This window comes from Gadus macrocephalus, chromosome 13 (genome assembly GCF_031168955.1).
Source record: "Gadus macrocephalus chromosome 13, ASM3116895v1".
NCBI classification, from domain to species: Eukaryota; Metazoa; Chordata; class Actinopteri; order Gadiformes; family Gadidae; genus Gadus; species Gadus macrocephalus.
The window spans coordinates 4,393,573-4,413,572 of record NC_082394.1 but is presented as its reverse complement, the minus strand read 5'-3'; the positions used below and the strand labels follow the sequence as shown (position 1 = coordinate 4,413,572).

Sequence of the window (20,000 nt, the reverse complement as noted above, 5' to 3'; positions counted from 1 at the left end):
CGCCAACGGCTCTATAAAGAGAGGGAATAAGGACAACGCCACAGAGTCCATGTCTCTGCGGACGGGCATCGGCGTGCAGCTCAAGGACATCAAGGTGTTCAACCGCGCCCGGCAGCAAGGTGGGCGCTACCATCACAGCACAGCTAACAAGCATCACAACACAGCTAACACGCTAGCATCACAACACAGCCAACACGCTAGCATCACAGCACAGCTAACAGGCTAGCATCACAACACAGCTAACACGCTCACATAGGAACCCTTTAATCTCATCGCTAAAACTAAAGAATTCTAATTCAATGTTTATCTTTACAGAGGGAGTATAGTGTAGCGAGAATACTCATTTTAAATGTTAAATTAATATTTATATACATTTTATATTGAGCACAGCGCAGCCAGGTAAACATGATTTCCTATCGCTAAAACTAAAGAATGCTCATAAATGTTTGTCCTTAGAGAAGGGATAAAGTGTAGGGAGAATACTAAAGTAATTCTCTCTTAAATTATATAGTTTAGATAAACTTTTTTTATATAAACTTTTTTCTGGAGACCCATTTTTTTCAGTTAAAAGGATATCTAATGTTTATTATTTTCTCTCATCAGTAAAAAGAGAAAACATATTAAAAATAAATAACAATTGCCGACCCAAATGAATCTCCCAGTCTTTGGAAAGAGTTTAGAGAAGCCTACCAGTACTGCCTGCAGGCTAGCATGAGTCCTCCTGACCGCAGCTGTTAGAGCGTCTCAGACGGTCAGTATGGTAGTAGTATAGTATAGTAGTAGTAATATAGTCTAATAGCAGCCTGTCTCCCTGGTCAACCCCCCCCCCCCCCCCCCCATAGGGACCAACATCTGCAAGGACAACAACGGCGGCTGCCAGCAGCTCTGCCTGTTCGCGGGCAACGGCCGGCGGACGTGCGCCTGCGCCCACGGCACGCTGGCGGAGGACGGCCAGCGTTGCCGCGACTACGACGGCTACCTGCTGTACTCGGAGCGCACCATCCTGAAGAGCGTGCACCTGTCGGACGAGAACAACCTCAACGCGCCCATCAAGCCCTTCGAGGACCCCGAGCACATGAAGAACGTCATCGCTCTCACCTTCGACTTCCGGGGCGGCGGCGGCGGCAAGGGCGCCAACCGCGTCTTCTTCAGCGACATCCACTTCGGGAACATCCAGCAGATGAACGACGACGGCTCCGACCGCAAGACGGTGGTGGAGAGTGAGTGCGCCGCGCTGCTCCGTCTGTTTCTGGCTTTTCTATCTGTCGGAACGCATGTCTCTCTCTGTCTCTCTCTGGCTGTCTCCCTCTCTCTCGTCGGTTTCCGTCTCTCTTTCTGTCTCTGTTTGTCTCTCTCCCCCTCTGTCTCTGTCTCTCTGTCTGTCTCTTTCTCTCTCTCTCGCTCTCGCTCTCGCTCTCTCTCTCTCTCTCTCTCTCTCTCTCTCTCTCTCTCATTAGGGTGGTCTCGTGATTAGGGGAATGGACCCCCCGGCCCGGAGGTTCTGGGTTTGGAACGCAGCCTTCGGGTCACTCACTAACGAGCCTGACAGCTCGTTAGTAAGTGGAGAAAAGGAGAAAGGAGGTTCTTCTCTCATGAGGAGAACTAAAACATGTGGGTTACGATCTGAACCTGCTAAATTAGTAAATAGTAAATAGTGTTAAGTTCCTTCTGCTCCTGTCCACTGCCCAACCGCTGCTTGTGTTTTAACCTGAGATCACCTTTCCTGTGTCTGTGTTGGGTCAGACTCGCTCTGTGTGCTGCTGCAAGTCTCGGCATTTGTCAGAGCTCATTTCCCGGCTCAGAACAAAGAACTCCAGCGGGGAAGTTTGGAGGATGAAGGAAAACAGCTGGAACATCTTTAAAGGGGATATTAGCCGCAACATTTTCCGGGATCTCCCGCTGATCTCAACAGACCTCTGAAGCCGAAGCCAAGATCAATCTTTTTGTATTAAAACTCAAAAGAAACAGCCTTCATATGTTCTCATTCAAACGAAACAGTAAAAAGTCGGGGACAGATTTGCTTTCACTTTATTTTATTTCTCGACAACAGAAACTGACGCTGCGTTAATGTTTCACCCCGAGTGTCTCTGCTTACACACTTCTGCAGATTGTAAAAGAGGTTTTATCCCTGACCCTCAGAAAGGTCCTTCAGTGAAGACCTTTTAATGGTCCAATCTGAGTTTCTCTGCCAGATCATTAAACCCAAAGTGCTTGCTGATGGATGTGCTTAATGCTGCCTGCTGTCGTTGGGGAGAGCCCGGCAAATCAAATCACAGATAAATAAATTGCGTGTCATGTCCACTTGGCACACCTGAGGTTTATTATCAGCCCATTGAGCCAGCAGTGCAGAGAGGGCCCCTCATCACCTTTATCGGGTTTTAAACGCTCCCTCCCAGACTCGGATCAGGGCTGCTGCATCATGGGAACGCCGCAAGGACCCCGGAGACGGGCCCTCTGTTCCCACTAGGACACCGTTGCCACGGAGACGACCCCTCTGTCCCCGTCACTAGGACATTGTTGCCACGGAGACGGCCCCTCGGTTCCCACTAGGACACCGTTGCCACGGAGACGGGCCCCCTGTCCCCGCCGCTAGGACACCGTTGCCACGGAGACGTCCCCCCTGCCCCCCGCCGTTAGGACACCGTCGCCACGGAGACGTCCCCCCTGCCCCCCGCCGTTAGGACACCGTCGCCACGGAGACGGCCCCCCTGCCCCCCGCCGTTAGGACACCGTCGCCACGGAGACGGCCCCCCCTGCCTCCGCGGCCTCTCCGGCACATCAGCCCCAGGAGCTCCCGCCTGAACTTGCGGGACATGAGCACGTAGAGGACGGGGTTGGCCACGGTGGAGGAGGTGGCCGTCAGGCGGGCGAACACCATGAAGGGCCCGTAGCGCGGCGAGGCCCCGGTGGCCACGGCGTCCTGCCCCACCAGCAGCGCCAGCGTCAGGCCGTAGGACGGCAGCCAGCACAGCGTGAAGGCCAGCACCAGCAGGGCCGAGGTCTGGGTCACCCGGCTCTGGTAGAGCTCCACCTGGGGGGCCCGCCGCCGCCGCCGCCGCCGCCGCCGCCACAGGAACAGGAAGACGCGCAGGTACGCCGCGGCGATGGTGGCCAGCGGCAGCAGGAAGGACAGCAGGAAGAAGCTCAGCCCGTACGCCACCTGCCCGCCGTAGGGCAGCACGACGAGGCAGGCCGGGCCGTCGGCGCCGGCGCCGGCCCCCGGGGCCCCCACGGAGCGGAAGGCCAGCTGGGGGCCCGCCAGGGCGCAGGCCGGCGCCCAGAGCAGCGCGGCGGTCAGCGCCACCCGGCGGGCGGAGAGCAGCCGGTGGGCCAGGGCGGGCCGCACCACCGTCAGGTAGCGGCTCACGGCCAGCGCGGCCAGCGTGTAGGAGCTGGCGGAGGCGCAGGCGGCCCCCACGAAGCCCACCAGCCGGCACAGCGGGGCCCCGAAGGGCCAGTAGCGCAGGGCCATGGCGGCCGAGTGGAAGGGCAGCACGGCCAGCAGGAGCAGGTCGGCCACGCTCAGCGCCACCAGCAGGACGTCGGTCCCCGAGAGGGGCCCCGTGGCCCGGGAGGAGCCCGCCCCCGGGGCCAACCCCCCCCGTCTCCGCCGCCGCCCGCATAGGACCACCATCACCAGGGTGTGGCCCCACAGCCCCAGGACCAGGACCAGGGCGTCCAGCACCGGGACCAGGACCCGTTCCCAGTCGCCGTCCCAGGGGTCGCTGGCGTTCCCGGGCGGTCCCGGGGCCGTGGCGTTGTACAGCATGCCGTCACGGACACGACTCCCGGGAACTGGACGCCGCCGCTGTTTGAGTACGGCCTTGTTATTGTAGTGCGGTCGATAAGCCGGTCGTAAACCTGTTCTGATAACACGTGACGGAGGAATGTTCCGCGCTGGGCGCCGGGCGAACGGCACGCCAGCACATCGTAATAAATAGCTTCTTGTCGGGACCTTTCCCAGGCACAACTAGATCCACATGTTGGAGAAAGGCTTCGGCTCCGATCCTTCATAGAAAGTCCTCTGAATTGCCATTTTAGTTTCACAGACTTTCCAAAGATACTCCTGGGGACACACCTTAGTTAGTGAATCACGTCCTTCCACTCCTCCAGTAATCAGCCTCACCTTTGTACCGCTTCGCTTTTCGTTTAAAACATATAACGATTGATAATGATATATAAAGGTTGCAGCGCCTTGTTTGAGGTTGAGAGGGTTTTCCTTCAGAGGGAACAATGTTCTGGGTTCCCCATCACAGCGCTGGACTCCCCCAAAAGTGCGGTGGGCTGTTTTCAGCTCTGAGCTACACCCTGTGGGCGGTGTCACCCTGTGGGTGGTGTCATCCTGGGAGCTCTGAGCGGGCGGACCCCCTTCCCGACGGACCGGCGCAGTCGCTCGCCGCATGCACCGACTCTGCTGTCCTCTCACAACAGGAAGACGGAGAACGGGTGAAAACACTGCAAAGAACGAGGAACTGGGAGCGCAGGCCAGCAGAGTAGTGAGCGTGTGAGCGTGTGACGGGGTGAATCCTCGTAAAGAGCAGGTGAACTCTGGACTGCATGTGAACAGGAGGGGGGGTGGGGGGGGGGGGCAGGGCAGGTCTGCGTCGGGGGGGAGGGCCCAGGGAGGCCAGATAAAACCTTTCCCACCGTTTCTCTCCCACAGCCTGGCCGTGGAAACACAGAGGGCCGGTGTTTGCGCATCGACAAACACAGATATTTTGAGACATACTTGCAATTCATGCGTATGCGAACGGCAAATGCCTGAAAAAGGGGAGAGTGATTAAATAGGCAGGGTAAATATTGACCCCTCAGAGAGCAGGCTGAACAGGAGAGGTCCGGCTTATCTGTTCAGATAAGCCGGTCGGTGGGTGGGTGTGTAGCCAGCGTCCTGACCCCCCTCACCCTGATGAGGAGGTCAGCTGCGACCCGGGCTCTGGCTGAGTGCCGTGGGCCGCAGCAGGAGGGAGAGAGACGGCCAGAGGAAGCTCCTCAGACGCGGGTGGAGAGACGGTGCGGAGCTGGAAGAACCAGGCGTGTAGAGGGGGACGGTGACCCCAGGGGTTTACTGCTCATCAGCAGGCCTGGGAAAGAGGAAACTGTAGGGAACAGATCCAGTGTTTACCCTCTGATCGATGTGGAGCTCATTGATTTATGTGCAGGCAGAGATGGGATACATTTGTTTCCCCCCCCCCCCCCCCCCCCCTAGTTTGTGAGAGAACCCGCGCGCCCTCCACTCGCTGGTGCTGCGATCGGCCGGCAGAAGGCTGGTTCCTGCCTGGGCCGTCCCACCTGGAGCCAGTCCTCCCAGTGCCCTGCCAAGCCGGTGGATGGGTCTGAGGTCATAGAGCAGGAAACGGGCCATGAGATCACCCCATCGGCCCACACCCTGTTTACTGCAGCGGCCAGCTGTCAGCCGCTTATTACCTCTCACAAGCAGCACAACAAAATAAGGTGTAATTGCAGTGCGGTGCAAATATCAGACCTCGTCTCGTTCTTAAGTTGAAGTGACGCGACCATGGCAGCAGACTGTGTGTGTGTGTGTGTGTGTGTGTGTGTGTGTGTGTGTGTGTGTGTGTGTGTGTGTGTGTGTGTGTGTGTGTGTGTGTGTGTGTGTGTGTGTGTGTGTGTGTGTGTGTGTGTGTGTGTGTGTGCAGAGAGAGAGCAGCTGTCTCCGTCTCGCGCCACAGAGCTCTGGTTTTTCCACGTTGGCTCGCGCTGGGCTCTCCTCTCCTTAACCTTCCGCTTGGTCGGAGTCTCTGGTGCGGAGAGGACATTCTCTCCTACGTGGAGGAGGCAGGAACCCAAGGTCTGGCCAGCGGCAGACAGTCACTCACTGGGTCTCTGTAACACGGCACCGACACTGACGCAGAACTCCACCTGCTGCTCCACCCTGGCTTTCAGTGGCCTCTCTCTCTCCCGCTCTCGCTCTCGCTCTCTCTCTCTCTCTCTCTCTCTCTCTCTCTCTCTCTCGCTCGCTCGCTCGCTCGCTCGCTCTCTCTCTCTCTCTCTCACTTTCTTTCTCTCTCTCTCTCTCTCTCTCTCTCTGTCTCTCTCTCTGTCTCTCTCTCTCGCTCACACTTTCTCTCTCTCACACTTTCTCTCTCTCTCTCTCTCTCTCTCTCTCTCTCTCTCTCTCTCTCTCTCTCATATATATCTTTTGATCAACCTGTCTCTCTGTTCCTTGTCTTCCCTCTACCCCCCCCCCCCCACCCAGACGTGGGTTCAGTGGAGGGCCTTGCGTACCACCGGGGCTGGGACATGCTGTACTGGACCAGCTACACCACCTCCACCATCACCCGCCACACTGTGGACCAGGCCCGCTGGGGCGCGGCCAACCGCCACACCGTGGTGTCCATGTCCGGGGACGACCACCCGAGGGCCTTCGTCCTGGACGAGTGTCAGAGGTGGCTGAACGTTCAGGAGCCTACCGGGCCTCTCTCATTAATGATCTGAGCCTCTCATTCATGTTCTGAGCCTCCCGGGCCTCTCATTAATGTTCTGATTCTCTCATTCATGATCTGAGCCTCCTGAGCCTCTCATTCATGTTCTGAGCCTCCTGAGCCTCTCATTCATGTTCTGAGCCTCCTGAGCCTCTCATTAATGTTCTGATTCTCTCATTAATGATCTGACTCATCTGAGCCTCCTGAGCCTCTCATTCATGTTCTGAGCCTCCCGAGCCTCTCATTCATGTTCTGAGCCTTATCAGCCTCTCATTAATGAGCTAAGCCTCATGAGCCTCTCAATAAGATTCTGAGCCTCATTAATGTTCTGAGACTCAAACCTCTCGTTAATGTTCTGAGACTCAAACCTCTCGTTAATGTTCTGAGCCTCTCATTAATATTCTCATGAGCCTCTCTCGTTGCGGCAGTATATACAAGACAAAGCTTAAGTGTAAGTAGGAGACTATGGGATTAAAGAGCAAGTGAGAAGTAAGAAGAGGCTTATCTCCTATTTTCCGTAATTAGGTCTTATTTTAGTAACGGCGCAGCAACCGTGACCACAGTCACGGTTGGGGAAGGGAACAGGACTAGGGTTTGCCGGCCCCTTCAGCTATCTTATCCCTCACCCCCCGTCCCCTCCCCAGCCTGATGTTCTGGACCAACTGGAACGAGCTGTCCCCCAGCATCATGCGGGCCACGCTGGCGGGGGCCAACGTCCTGGTGATCATCGGCAGCGACATCCGGACGCCCAACGGGCTCGCCATCGACCACCGCGCCGAGAAGCTCTACTTCTCCGACGCCACGCTGGACAAGATCGAGCGCTGCGAGTACGACGGCAGCCGGCGATACGTACGTCTCCCCGGAAAACACGGCAGAAAACAATATTAGGAAACTAGTCAAGTTGTGGGTATAATCGTTATAGCCGTGATGTATTTGTCGTATTAATGTGATGATATTATGGTACAATTCTGTTTTACTATTCTAGAAAAGCTGTCGGAAACTTGGAAGTTACATATTTATCTTGTTCCCTTTTAGATTAAATAAATAAGAGAGCGAGAGATTGAGCGAGAGAGAGAGAGAGAGAGATAGAGAAGGAGAGGAAGAGGGAGATTGAGGAAGAGAGAGAGAGAGAGGAAGAGAAGAAGAGGATTTGGAGAGAGAGAGAGGAAGAGAGAGGAAGTGAGAAATTGAGAAGAGAGAGAGGAAGAGTTTACAAACATACCACAGTGTGTGTGAAGGAAGTGTGAAGGAATAATGTTAATCTTTGCTCTTCTGGTGCGTCGCTGCCCCCTGCAGGTGGTTCTGAAGAACGAGCCGGTGCACCCCTTCGGCCTGGCCGTGTACGGGGACTACATCTTCTGGACGGACTGGGTGAGGCGGGCCGTGCTGCGGGCCGACAAGTACACCGGAGGGGACATGAAGGTGCTGCGGGCCGACATCCCCCAGCAGCCCATGGGGATAGTGGCGGTGGCCAACGGCACCAACAGCTGTGAGTGCCCTGCTGCGGGTTCGGTTGAGTTGTCGGACATTTTTTTCCGGACGTGTTGACGGACGTGTTGTCGGACTTGTCTTATGACATGTTGACGACATGTTGGACGTGCCTTCAGACATGTAGACGACATGTCTTCAGACATGTTGACGACATGCGGGACGTGTCTTTGGACATGTTGACGACATGTTGACGACATGTTGACATGTTGACGACATGTTGACATGTTGACATGTTGACATGTTGACGTGTTGTCATGTTGACCGGCGGGATTGTCATGTCGGACGGCTTGTAGCACTGAAAGATCTAACGACATGAACAATAATTACAACAGCAAAGTAATTGTAACCCGAGAAAAAATAATTAAATACCATATTTAACGAGGTCACCCTGCTTGATATTCAGATAAATGTTGAGTTAGATTGAGATGGCAGTTAAATGGTTAGTCACTATAAATCCCAGGTAAGTATCCAATACACAACCGTACGCACACACACACAGCTACACACACACACACACACACACACACACACACACACACACACACACACACACACACACACACACACACACACACACACACACACAGACACACACACACACACACACACAGACAAAAAAGTCCATCAGTGATGTGAGCAGTTTGGAGCTGTAACCAGCTGTAGCCACACCTGAGCTCCACACCCGACTCAGATGGCCACCCTCCACCCTCCTCCACCCTCCTCCAGCCTCCTCCAGCCTCCTCCAGCCTCCTCCAGCCTCCTCCAACCCGAGGCTGCAGCATCTCTCCCTATCGTCTGGATCCACCAGCTCTGAGCGTTTACTTATTTCCTTCTGCTCTGCTGCTAATGGAGGCAGGCTGTCAGACGCAGATTGCTTCTGGCTCCTTTTCCAATATTTATACATGTGTTTGTGGGTATTTCAATCAGACACCTGTGAGTGTGTGTCTTTGTGTGTGGGCCTGCGGTGTGTGTTTTTGTGTGTGTGCACTGCACGCACAACTTACATTTTGTATTTGTATTGTTGGGAGAGGATCCAACCAAAAGTATTCTATTTGCAATTTAAATGTTGACGACTGGAATCCTTAAATAGTACCTAGCTAGTCTACCACATGAGAGTGTGGGTGTGTGTGTCTGTGTGTGCACCCATGTGTGTGTTTGTTTGTGTGTGTGTGCGTTTGTGTACGTGCTTGTGTGAGCTGAACCCCCTGCGGCTAGTAACAAGAACCTCTCTTCTTATCTCCTCCTCACTCCTCCTCCTCTCTCCTCCCTCCTCCTCTCTCCTCTCTCCTCTCTCCTCTCTCTCCTCTCTCCTCTCTCCTTCTCCCTCCTATCTCCTCCTCCTCCCTCCTCCTCCTCCTCTCCTCCTCCCTCCTCCTCTCTCCTCTCTCCTCTCTCCTTCTCCCTCCTATCTCCTCCTCCTCCCTCCTCCTCTCCTCCTCTCTCCTCCCTCCTCTCTCCTCTCTCCTCTCTCCTCCCTCCTCCTCTCTCCTCCCTCCTCCTCTCTCTTCTCTCTTCTCTCCTCTCTCCTCCTCCCTCCTCCTCTCTCCTCCCTCCTCTCTCCTCTCTCCTCCCTCCTCCTCTCTCCTCCCTCCTCTCTCCTCCCTCCTCCTCTCCTCCTCTCTCCTCCCTCCTCTCTCCTCCCTCCTCCTCTCTCCTCCCTCCTCTCTCCTCCCTCCTCCTCTCTCCTCCTCCTCCTCCTCTCTCCTCCTCCCTCCTCCTCTCTCCTCTCTCCTCTCTCCTCCCTCCTCCTCTCTCCTCTCTCCTCCCTCCTCCTCCTCCTTCTCTCAGGTGAGTTCTCGTTGTGTCGTGTGAACAACGGCGGCTGCCAGGACCTGTGTCTGCTGACGTCGGAGGGCCGGATCAACTGCAGTTGCCGTGGCGACAGGAAACTTATGGAGGACAACACCTGCATCAGTAAGTCACAACGGGTGATGGGAGCAGGAACAGGGAGGGTTGGGGGAGGTGGGAGGGGGGGGGGGGGGGGTAGGAGACGGGGAGGTGGGGAGGTGGTGGGAGCAGTAGGCGTAGCGGTGGGGAGAGTGTGTGTGAACTCACTGTGTTTCCTCCACCCCCCCCCCCCCCCCACCCCCCCCCCCCCCACCCCCCCCCCCCCCCCACCCCCCACCCCCCCCCCCCCCACCCCCCACCCCCCCCCCCACAGCGCTCAACACCACCTGTGACCGCATCGACGACTTTGAGTGCGGCAACGGGGACTGTGTGAACTACACGCAGACCTGCGACGGCATGGTGCACTGCAAGGACAAGTCTGACGAGAAGCTCTTCTACTGCGGTGAGTGGGGGGAGGGGGAGGGGGAGGGGGGGGGGGGGGGCATCTGGGTACCCCGGCCTCCTGGACATCCTGATCTGTTGAACCTTACTGTCTCCAGAGAACCGTGTGTGTAAGAAGGGGTACAGGACAGAAGGGGTTCGGGACAGAAGGGGTTCAGGACAGAAGGGGGACAGGAAGTGATCCCCTGATCTATTTGAACTTCCTGTCCACAGCGAACCGCGCGTGTAAGAAGGGCTACAGGAAGTGATGTCCTGATCTGTTTGAACTTCCTGTCCACAGCGAACCGCGCGTGTAAGAAGGGGTACAGGAAGTGCACCAACGGTCGCTGCGTGGGACACACCAACTGGTGCAACGGCCGCAACGACTGCGGAGACAACTCGGACGAGGCCTTCTGCAACGGTCAGTCTCCCGTCCCGGGCTCTCTCTAGGTCCCTGAACCCTCTAATGCGCGGGTCACGACACCGTCACCGGGCCTCGGGCGGCACGTGGCTCCGGAGGTAGAGCGGGTTTGCTGGTAACCTGAAGGTTGCTAGTTCGATCCCCGGCTCCTCCGAGTGTCGAGGTGTCCCTGAGCGTGGCACCTCACCCTGACTGCTCCTGACAAGATGGCTGTCGCCTTGTATGGTTGACACCGCCGTCGGTGTGTGAACGTGTGCATGAATGGGTGGATGTTAGAATGTAAGGCAGTATTGTACAGCACTTTGAGAGGCCACTGGTTAGAACAGCGCTGTATAAATGCAGTCAATTTACCGCCTGGGCCATCTGATGCTGGGGTTGTGGATGGTGTTGAGGAAGGTGTGGAAGGTGTTGATGGTGGTGTTGATGGTGGTGTTGATGGTGTGTGCAGCCACGCTGTGTTCGGTGGAGCAGTTCCAGTGTCGTGACGGCGGCTGCATCTCCAACTCCAGCACGTGCAACCAGAAGGCGGACTGTGACGACGCCAGCGACGAGGATGAACTGCTGTGAGTTCAACTCCAACTTCAAATTGTTTTAGCATAGCCCTTAAGCACAGGTACAGGTCGTGTGTTTATGAGACCCCCCCTGACCTTGGGGGGGGATCCCTCCTTCCAGGGATGGGGGATGATCAGGGATGATCAGGATGATCAGGAGTGCAATGGGTGCCATCATTGACATACATAGTTAGGCAAAGGCGCAGGTAGTTCTGAGGATGTGGGGGATCGAACCGGGGTGCCTTGGCGTGACGTTTGTTCTGTTGTTTGTTCAGCGGCCACCGACTGCTCCAGCTACTTCCGCTGGGGGTGAAGGGGATGAGCTTCCAGAAGTGTGAGTTCACCACGCTGTGCTACGCCCCTCGTGGCAGTGTGACGGCGCCAACGACTGCGGAGACTTCTCCGACGAACGCAACTGCCAGGTATCTTTAACCAACGCGTACATACTCATGTTGACACGCCATACGAGCAGAAAAGTACCACATTCAATCGTTCCTTCCACCGCCAGTCCCCAGTGGTTTCTACGTGTGTGATGTCATCATAACCCAGGGCTGTGATTGGTTCCCCCCAGACAGCAGGAAGGCCAAGTCGCCGGCCACCTTCTTCTTCTGCCCCAGCGGCCGCTGCATCCCCACCAGCTGGACCTGCGACAAGGACAACGACTGTGAGAACGGGGAGGACGAGCTGAACGGGGAGGACGAGCTCCACTGTGGTACGCTCCCCGTCTTCCTCATGCTCTTCAAAATCTCTCCAATGTCCTTTTCCCTCTCTCTCTCTTCCTCTCTCTCTCTCTCTCTCTCTCTCTCTCTCTCTCTCTCTCTCTCTCTCTCTCTCTCTCTCTCTCTCTCTCTCTCTCTTCCTCTCTCGCTCTCTATCTTCTCTCTCTCTCTCTCTCTTCCTCTCTCGCTCTCTATCTCTCTCTCTCTTCCTCTCTCGCTCTCTATCTTCCTCTTTCTCTCGCTCTCTCTCGCTCCCTCTCTCCTCTCTTCCCCTCTCTTCCCTCACTAACCCTACCCTACATGTGTTTCACGGTCCTTAAACATAGTCCATGTTCTGTTCTGATAATCAGTAGTCAGAGAAGCCGTTCCCCAGCCGTCTGGATGTGACCGGCCCCTTTTACCCCGTGGGGGGTCCCGGTTCCCCAGACCCCTGATGCTCCCCTCTGCTCCTCCCCTCAGATAAGTCGTGCTCGGCCTCCCAGTTTGACTGTGGGAACCACCGTTGCATCCCCCAGCGCTGGGTGTGTGACGGAGCGGACGACTGCGGCGACGGCAGCGATGAGGACAGCAAGTGCAGTTGAGTGGAACCAACCTTCAGAGACACAGAAGAGTAGTGTGTGTGTGTGTGTGTCTGCTTGTGAATGTGTGTGTGTGTGTGTGTGTGTGGGGGGGGGGGGGGGTGTGGGGTGTATGTGTGTGTTTGTGTGCGTAAGTGTGTGTTTGTGTGCGTGTGTGTAAGTGTGTGTGCACACGTGTGTGTGTGTGTGTGTGTGCGTGTGGGTGTCCGTGCGTGTGTGAGTGCGTGCACGAGTGTGGCTTTCCCTGTCAAAGCCCCTTATGCCTCCTTGAGTGTCGAGAGAGCTGTTCATCCCCAAACCATCAGGGCTGCACACTTCCCCATATTACCACCCTGGTCGGTTGCTCTGCGGTTGAGGGTCTGTTTGTACTGACCAGCCGCGTTTCATCGTGTTTCCCACCTTCCCTCCGTGTCTCCTCCCGCAGAGAGCAAGACCTGCGGGCCCGAGTCCTTCCAGTGCCCCGGCTCCCACGTCTGCATCCCACAGCACTGGAAGTGTGACGGGGACCGGACTGCTCCGACAGCGGGGACGAGAGTGTCAAGGCCGGCTGTGGTGAGGAGAGCTCGCGTCGTCAACGTCTGGTCGTGTCTAGGGGTGCGGTGCGAGGCTTCAGTGTTAATGTGCGCTGGGTTGTGTTGTCTTGTGGCGGCATGTGGCTCACGAGGTAGAGCGTGTTGACTCGTAACCGGACGGTTGCTAGTACGAGGTGTCCCTGAGCAAGACACCTCACCCCGACTGCTCCAGATGAGCTGGCTGTCAGCTTTTACCGTTGACTCCGCCATCTTTGTGTGAATGTGTGCGTGAATGGGTGAATGTGAGGCATTATTATACAGCGCTTTGATGCCACTGGTTAGAACTGCGCTGTATCACTGCAGTCCATTTAGCATTTATTTCCCATGCGTGCACGGCGGCCCAGTGTTCACAACACGTGCAGCAGCAGCAGTGAGTTCATGTGTCAGAACCGCCAGTGCATCCCCAAGCACTACGTAAGCACTACGTGTGTGACCACGACACCGACTGCAGCGACGGGTCGGACGAGTCCATGGAGTGCGGTGAGCGACCTCTCTCTCTCTCGACCCTTGACCTCTCTCTCTCTCGACCCTTGACCTCACATCCCTCTCTCTCGACCTCTGACCTCTCTCCCCTCTCTCTCGACCCCTGACCTCTCTTCACTCTCTCTCGACCCCTGACCTCTCTCCCCTCTCTCGACCCTTGACCTCTCTCGACCCTCTCTCTCGACCCCTGACCTCTCCTCCCTCTCTCTCTCCACCCCTGAGCTCTCTTCCCTCTCTCTCTACCCCTGACCTCTCTCTCCTCTCTCTCGACCCTTGACCTCTCCCCCCTCTCTCCAGTCCCCTGACCTCTGGTCTCTGCTCCACCTCTCCTCCATGGTGACCTTTGACCCTTGTCTCCTAGAGTACCCGACCTGCCGGCCCAGTGAGTTCCGCTGTGCCAACGGCCGCTGCCTGGTGCAGAGCTCCTGGGAGTGCGACGGGGACTTCGACTGTCACGACCGCTCCGACGAGGCCCCCAAGAACCCCCGCTGCAACGGCCCCGGTGAGACCCCCTCCTTAGTGGACCTGTTTCCGAAAGGCCCCTAGGCCCCTCCATAGTGCACCTGTCTCCTAAAGCCCCCTCCAGAGTTAACCTGTTCCCTAAAGCCCCCTCCATAGTGGACCGGTCTCCTAAAGCCCCCTCCAGAGGGGACCTGTTCCTTGCTCCCCTCTTGGTTTTAGTTCACGTTAGTCCGGTCTCAAGGCGGTTTTTGAGATCTTCGTCACAGATGCATCACAATCTTTAATTGTATCATTTTTGGTTTCCCTACTGCCTCCTCCTCCTCCTCCATCTGCTCCTCCACCTCCTGCTTCTCCTCCTCCTCCTCCTCCTCCTCCTCCTCCTCCTCCTCCATCTGCTCCTCCACCTCCTGCTTCTCCTTCTCCTCCTCCTCCTCCTCCTCCTCCCCCTACTCTTCCTCCTTCTTGTCGTCATCCTCCTCCTGCTTCTCCACCTCCTCCTACTCCTCCCCCTCCTCCTCTTCCTCCTCCTGCTACTCCTCCTCCTCCTCTTTCTCCTCCTCCTCTTCCTCCTCCTCCTCCTCCTCCCCCTCCTCCTGCTCCCCCTCCTCCTCCTGTCTGCACCTCACCTGGAGCAGAGAAGAAGTGTAACGACCACGGCGTACCCGTGCGCTAACGGCGTGTGCGTGGCGGAGGCGGTGCTCTGCGACCACAAGGACGACTGCGGCGACGGCTCCGACGAGCTCAACTGCTTCATCGACGAGTGCGTGAACAGCCGTCTGAGCGGCTGCTCCCAGCTCTGCCACGACCTCAAGATAGGCTTCAAGGTAGCTAGCAGCCCCGAGCTCCCAGGGCTAATACCACAGGCTACGGGCGGAAAATAGCAGTTTGCTAAAACCTGGTACAATGCATCTCTCCTTGCTCTGAACAAGGTTAATGTTTATTTTGTACATTGTCCTGCTAATGCCAGAGGGCTAATACCCCAGAGCTAATACCCCAGAGCTAATACCCCAGAGCTAATACCACAGAGCTAATACCACACAGCTTATACCACAGAGCTGTTACCCCCGGCTAACACCCGAGAGCTAATTGTACCCCAGAGCATATACCAGTGAGCTAATACCACAGAGCTAATACCACATAGCTAACACCCCAGAGCTAATACCCTAGAGCTAACACCCTGTTGCTAACACCCCAGAGCTGATAACACAGAGCTGATGCCACAGAGCTAATACCCCAGAGCTAATACCCGAGAGCTAATACCCTTGAGCTAATTCCACAGAGCTAACACCACAGATCTAATTCCCCAGAGCTAATACCACAGAGCTAATACCAGACAGCTTATACCCCAGAGCTAATACCACAGAGCTAACACCCAAGAGCTAAAACTCTTGAGCTAATTCACAGAGCTAATACCACAGAGCTAATACCCCAGAGTTAATGTCCCTGCAATATTGCCCCTGTACAAAGCCAAGGTGTATGACCCGATGCTAATGCTAATGAGCTTACTTCCCTTTATGGATAACATTATCCCTGGAGGTGGATTAGCTCCTGAGATGTTATTTTGGTGTGTAACCAGTGCAGGCTACTTTGTTAATGCTAATAAGCCAGTCCACCTCTAAGGATAACATCATCCCTGGAGGTGGTTCAGCTCGTTAGCTATCGTCGGAGGAGTAAACCGAGGTCCGTTCGACGCAGCCTTACCTTGTCCCCGCGCGGCGGCCCACAGTGCAGGTGCCTCCCCGGCTTCCGGCTGAAGGACGACGGCAAGACGTGCGCGGACGTGGACGAGTGCTCCACCACCTACCCCTGCACCCAGCGCTGCATCAACACCCACGGCAGCTTCCACTGCCTCTGCGTGGACGGCTTCCAGCTCAGCCCGAGGACCCCACCATCTGCAAGTCCACCTCGGGTGAGCCCCCGCGGACGCCTCCTGTCAATGTGTTCCGCTTCCTGTTGACCGGCGCTGACTTCCTGTCCGTTGTTCCCTCGTCGTCCAGAGGAGGAGCCCTTCCTGATCTTCGCCAACCGCTACTACTGAGGAAGCTCAACCTGGATGGCTCCAACTACACCCTGATCAAACAGGTGCGGCACCGTCACAACCCCCGCCACCAGCAGCACGGCGTCCACCTTTACCACCACATCCACCAGTAGATCGTTAGATCCAACTTTATTGTCATTGCACAATCAGAATCAGAATCAGAAAACTTTATTGATCCCCGGGGGGAAATATATTTTCGTTCCCGGTGCTCCGTGCAAATAGAAATTACAAGCATAGAAGATAAGATTATGAAATAGAAATGTATAAGTAAGGACAACCAGTACAACAAAATGCAGTTTAACATCTAACCCCCCCCCCACCACCACATCCACAACCCAACTACACCCACCACCCCACAACAGCTTGTGCAGACAGACTGGGGGAAAATGCATTCGTCCGGGGCTGCCATGGACTCACGAGGCTCCTCCTCCCCCCCTCCCCCAACAGGGCCTGAACAACGCCGTGGCGCTGGACTTTGACTACCGCCAGCAGATGATCTACTGGACGGACGTCACCACGCAGAGCAGCATGATCCGCCGCATGCACATCAACGGCAGCGACGTGCAGGTGAGAAGGGCGGGTGGAGGCCAGGTCCCCGGCCGGGACCGTCCAGGTGACGTCTCCCGGCGGGGGCCGTGACCTCTCCCCGGCCCGGGGAGAGGTCACGGCCCCCGCCGGGAGCTGGCTGGGTCGGGTAGTACGGTGGTGGCTACGCCTCTCGTCAACCTGGGGGATGGATGTATGCTCCAGCCCTAGAAGCGGGAGCAGGGGAGTCTAGTCCAGCCGAACGGTTCCTTGTTCAAACCCCAATGTCCACCACCTACCTGAAGGCATCTCCTGTTCCTGCTCCTTCATGAATCCTCAAACATGAATTTAGTGTCCGGACGACTGCCAGCGTCTTACTGCCAACGGTCCTGTGAAACGGGTCACATGACCAGGGCACAGATATCAAAGATGATGGTTCAAAGCTGCAGGGTACGATTATGTTTTTGCTATATATTATAAGGATAACGTGTTAGTAACGGAGTGACACAAGAACGCAGGTCGAGTCGTTGGTATCCATTTAAACTCTGATTTACTAGCAGCAGAACTATGTAACGTGTCACACTTGTGCTGGAGAGCGCCCCCTATGGCATGGGGATAACAATGCAAACTGATGACTGATCTAATGCATACATAACAGGTAGGGAGTCCAGGATGTTGAGGCTGGTCCGTGTGTTTCAGGTCCTCCACCGCACCTCGCTCAGCAACCCCGACGGGCTGGCCGTGGACTGGGTGGCCGGGAACCTGTACTGGTGCGACAAGGGCCGGGACACCATCGAGGTGTCCAAGCTGAACGGGGCCTACCGCACCGTGCTGCTCAACAGCGGGCTGAGGGAGCCCCGCGCCATCGCCGTGGACGTCCGCTACGGGTGAGAGGAGGGCGGGGTCTGAGGAGAGGAGGGGCGGGGTCTGAGGAGAGGAGGGTGGGGTCTGAGGAGAGGAGGGCGGGGTCTGATGAGAGGAGGGCGGGGTCTGAGGAGAGGAAGGCGGGGTCTGAGGAGAGGAAGGTGGGGTCTGAGGAGAGGAGGGCGGGGTCTGAGGAGAGGAGGGTGGGGTCTGAGGAGAGGAGGGCGGGGTCTGAGGAGTGGAGGGCGTGGTCAGAGGAGAGGAGGGCGTGGTCAGAGGAGAGGAGGGCGTGGTCTGAGGAGAGGAGGGCGGGGTCTGAGGAGAGGAGGGCGGGGTCTGAGGAGAGGAGGAGGGGGTCTGAGGAGAGAAGAGAGATCTGAGGAGAGTTCTAGTTCTAAGGTTCTGATGGAGTTCTGCAGCGTTGCCTCTGCAGCATTTGGACCTCAGAACAGTAACATCTCATCAGACTGTGCTCCACCTGACTGAACACATGCTCACCGTTTCTCTGGTATTCTTCATTCCCTGTTTACTTCTTCACACTTCACACGAGGTATCCATTAAACACATTCGGCACCAGGGGCTTCACAACATCGGTTAGAAAACCCTCCTCCTCTGTCTCTCTCTCTCTCACCTTGAGAAGAAATGCGGGTCTCCCAGACCACATAGAGAACCAGACCACTGTTCCCTGGTCTCGAGCTCTGACCCAGCGTGTTCCCAGGTACCTGTACTGGTCCGACTGGGGGGAGAACCCCCACATCGGGCGGGTGGGCATGGACGGCACCAACCGCAGCGTGGTCGTGGAGGACCGCATCACCTGGCCCAACGGCCTGACGCTGGACCTCATCAACGACCGCATCTACTGGGCCGACGCCCGCGAGGACTACATCCAGTTCGCCAGCATGGACGGCTCCAACCGACACACGGGTAGGACGCACAGCTCAGGGGGGTTGGGTGTGTGTGTGTGTGTGTGTGTGTGTGTGTGTGTGTGTGTGTTTGTGTCTTTGCAGATGTGTGTTTGTGTGTATATGTTTGTGTGCATTTGTGTGTGCGCGCATCCACTTGCTGATTTACTGATGGCAATTAAAAACAAGTTCAGAAGGATTTGATTAGTTTGAAATGCAATATCTACTGTAAAAGAAAAACTAAAATCATAACAGTAAGATCACAAAACCGATTATCTAAACACAGAACACGCATGAGATATTTAGCAGGATCTGAACACGCATTGTTTTGTCCTGTTCCTCGTTCTCCAATACCTGACCTCGCCCTGATCCCGGTCCCCCCCCTCTGTCTGAAGTTCTGACCCAGGACATCCCGCACATCTTCGCCATGACCCTGTTTGAGGAGTTCATCTACTGGACGGACTGGGAGACCAAGTCCATCAACCGAGCCCACACAACCCAGGGCACCAACAAGACCATGCTGATCAGCACCCTGCATCGGCCCATGGACGTCCACATCTACCACCCCTACCGCCAGCCCCAAGGTCCGCCTCCCTCGCTCTAGTCTGTCTGAGTCACCTCTCCTCAACTGTCTCTATCTCTCCTCACTTCTTTCTTTCCTCACCTCTTCTCTCTCTCTCTCTCTCTCTCTCTCTCTCTCTCTCTCTCTCTCTCTCTCTCTCTCTCTCTCTTCCTCTCTCCTCCTCTGTCACTCTCCCTCCTCAGATCTCCTCCTCTCTCTCTCTCTCTCCTCTCTGTTCCTCACCTCTGCTCCTCTCTCTCTCTGTCTCCACTGTTCTCCTCCCTGCTTCTCAGCTCTCCTCCTCTCTCTCTCTCTCTCTCTCTCCTCCCTCTGCTCCTCACCTCTCTCCGTCTCCCCTGTTGCCCTCCCTGCTCCTCTCCTCACCTCTCCTCTCCCCCCCCTCTGTCTCCTCCCTGCTCCTCCCTCTGCTCCTCACCTCTCTCCGTCTCCCCTGTTGCCCTCCCTGCTCCTCTCCTCACCTCTCCTCTCCCCCCCTCTGTCTCCTCCCTGCTCCTCTCCTCACCTCTCCTCTCCCCCCCCTCTGTCTCCTCCCTGCTCCTCTCCTCACCTCTCCCCTCCCCCTCTGTCTCCTCAGTGGATAACCACCCATGTCAGAGCGATAACGGCGGCTGCAGTAACCTGTGTCTGCTGTCCCCGGGCGGCGGCTTCAAGTGCGCCTGCCCCACCAACTTCTACCTGGCGGCCGACGGCAGGCACTGCATGTCCAACTGCACCGCCAGTCAGGTGGGTCCGGCCGGGACTTCTGGACTTCTGAGTGCTCTGATTGGTTCCTCTGGTCTTGGAACATTTACGTGTAGGGCATTTAGCAGACGCTTTTATCCAAAGTGACTCACAATATGTACATTTGTCAGAAGAAAGAGAAACAACAATATATCGATGTCTCTACTACAGTAAGGATGTTCATAGAACCAAGTGCCAAGAACTAACAATCGCTAGGTTAACCAATTCCTGTATACAACAAAGTAACATTCTACACAATGCTAAGTACTACGTTTAAGTGCCAGGACGAACAACATACAATAAGTGCGTACATTAAGTGGCAGGACTTACAAAATACAATAAGAGCGTAGATTAAAAGTGGCTGGACGTACACCATACAATGA

The 20,000-nt window shown here is 56.1% G+C and overlaps 1 protein-coding gene across 1 annotated transcript in view; it reads left to right on the top strand.

The window, feature by feature from the left end:
- LOC132470957 (low-density lipoprotein receptor-related protein 1-like) overlaps positions 1-20,000 on the top strand; it is a 75,721-nt gene that overhangs the window by 35,936 nt on the left and 19,785 nt on the right. Inside the window, 31 exon segments of the mRNA XM_060069920.1 lie at positions 1-119; positions 843-1,220; positions 6,215-6,404; positions 7,085-7,289; positions 7,737-7,929; positions 9,720-9,845; positions 10,093-10,221; positions 10,501-10,620; positions 11,069-11,172; positions 11,174-11,183; positions 11,447-11,473; positions 11,476-11,526; positions 11,529-11,593; positions 11,721-11,883; positions 12,350-12,466; positions 12,893-12,973; positions 12,976-13,054; positions 13,385-13,454; positions 13,457-13,520; positions 13,885-14,025; positions 14,621-14,637; positions 14,639-14,809; positions 15,712-15,859; positions 15,862-15,894; positions 15,983-16,018; positions 16,021-16,067; positions 16,471-16,590; positions 17,248-17,435; positions 18,131-18,336; positions 18,710-18,898; positions 19,472-19,620. The exon segment at positions 1-119 is cut by the window's left edge and continues 6 nt beyond it. Of these exon segments, the coding sequence (XP_059925903.1) occupies positions 1-119; positions 843-1,220; positions 6,215-6,404; positions 7,085-7,289; positions 7,737-7,929; positions 9,720-9,845; positions 10,093-10,221; positions 10,501-10,620; positions 11,069-11,172; positions 11,174-11,183; positions 11,447-11,473; positions 11,476-11,526; positions 11,529-11,593; positions 11,721-11,883; positions 12,350-12,466; positions 12,893-12,973; positions 12,976-13,054; positions 13,385-13,454; positions 13,457-13,520; positions 13,885-14,025; positions 14,621-14,637; positions 14,639-14,809; positions 15,712-15,859; positions 15,862-15,894; positions 15,983-16,018; positions 16,021-16,067; positions 16,471-16,590; positions 17,248-17,435; positions 18,131-18,336; positions 18,710-18,898; positions 19,472-19,620 (3,736 nt within the window).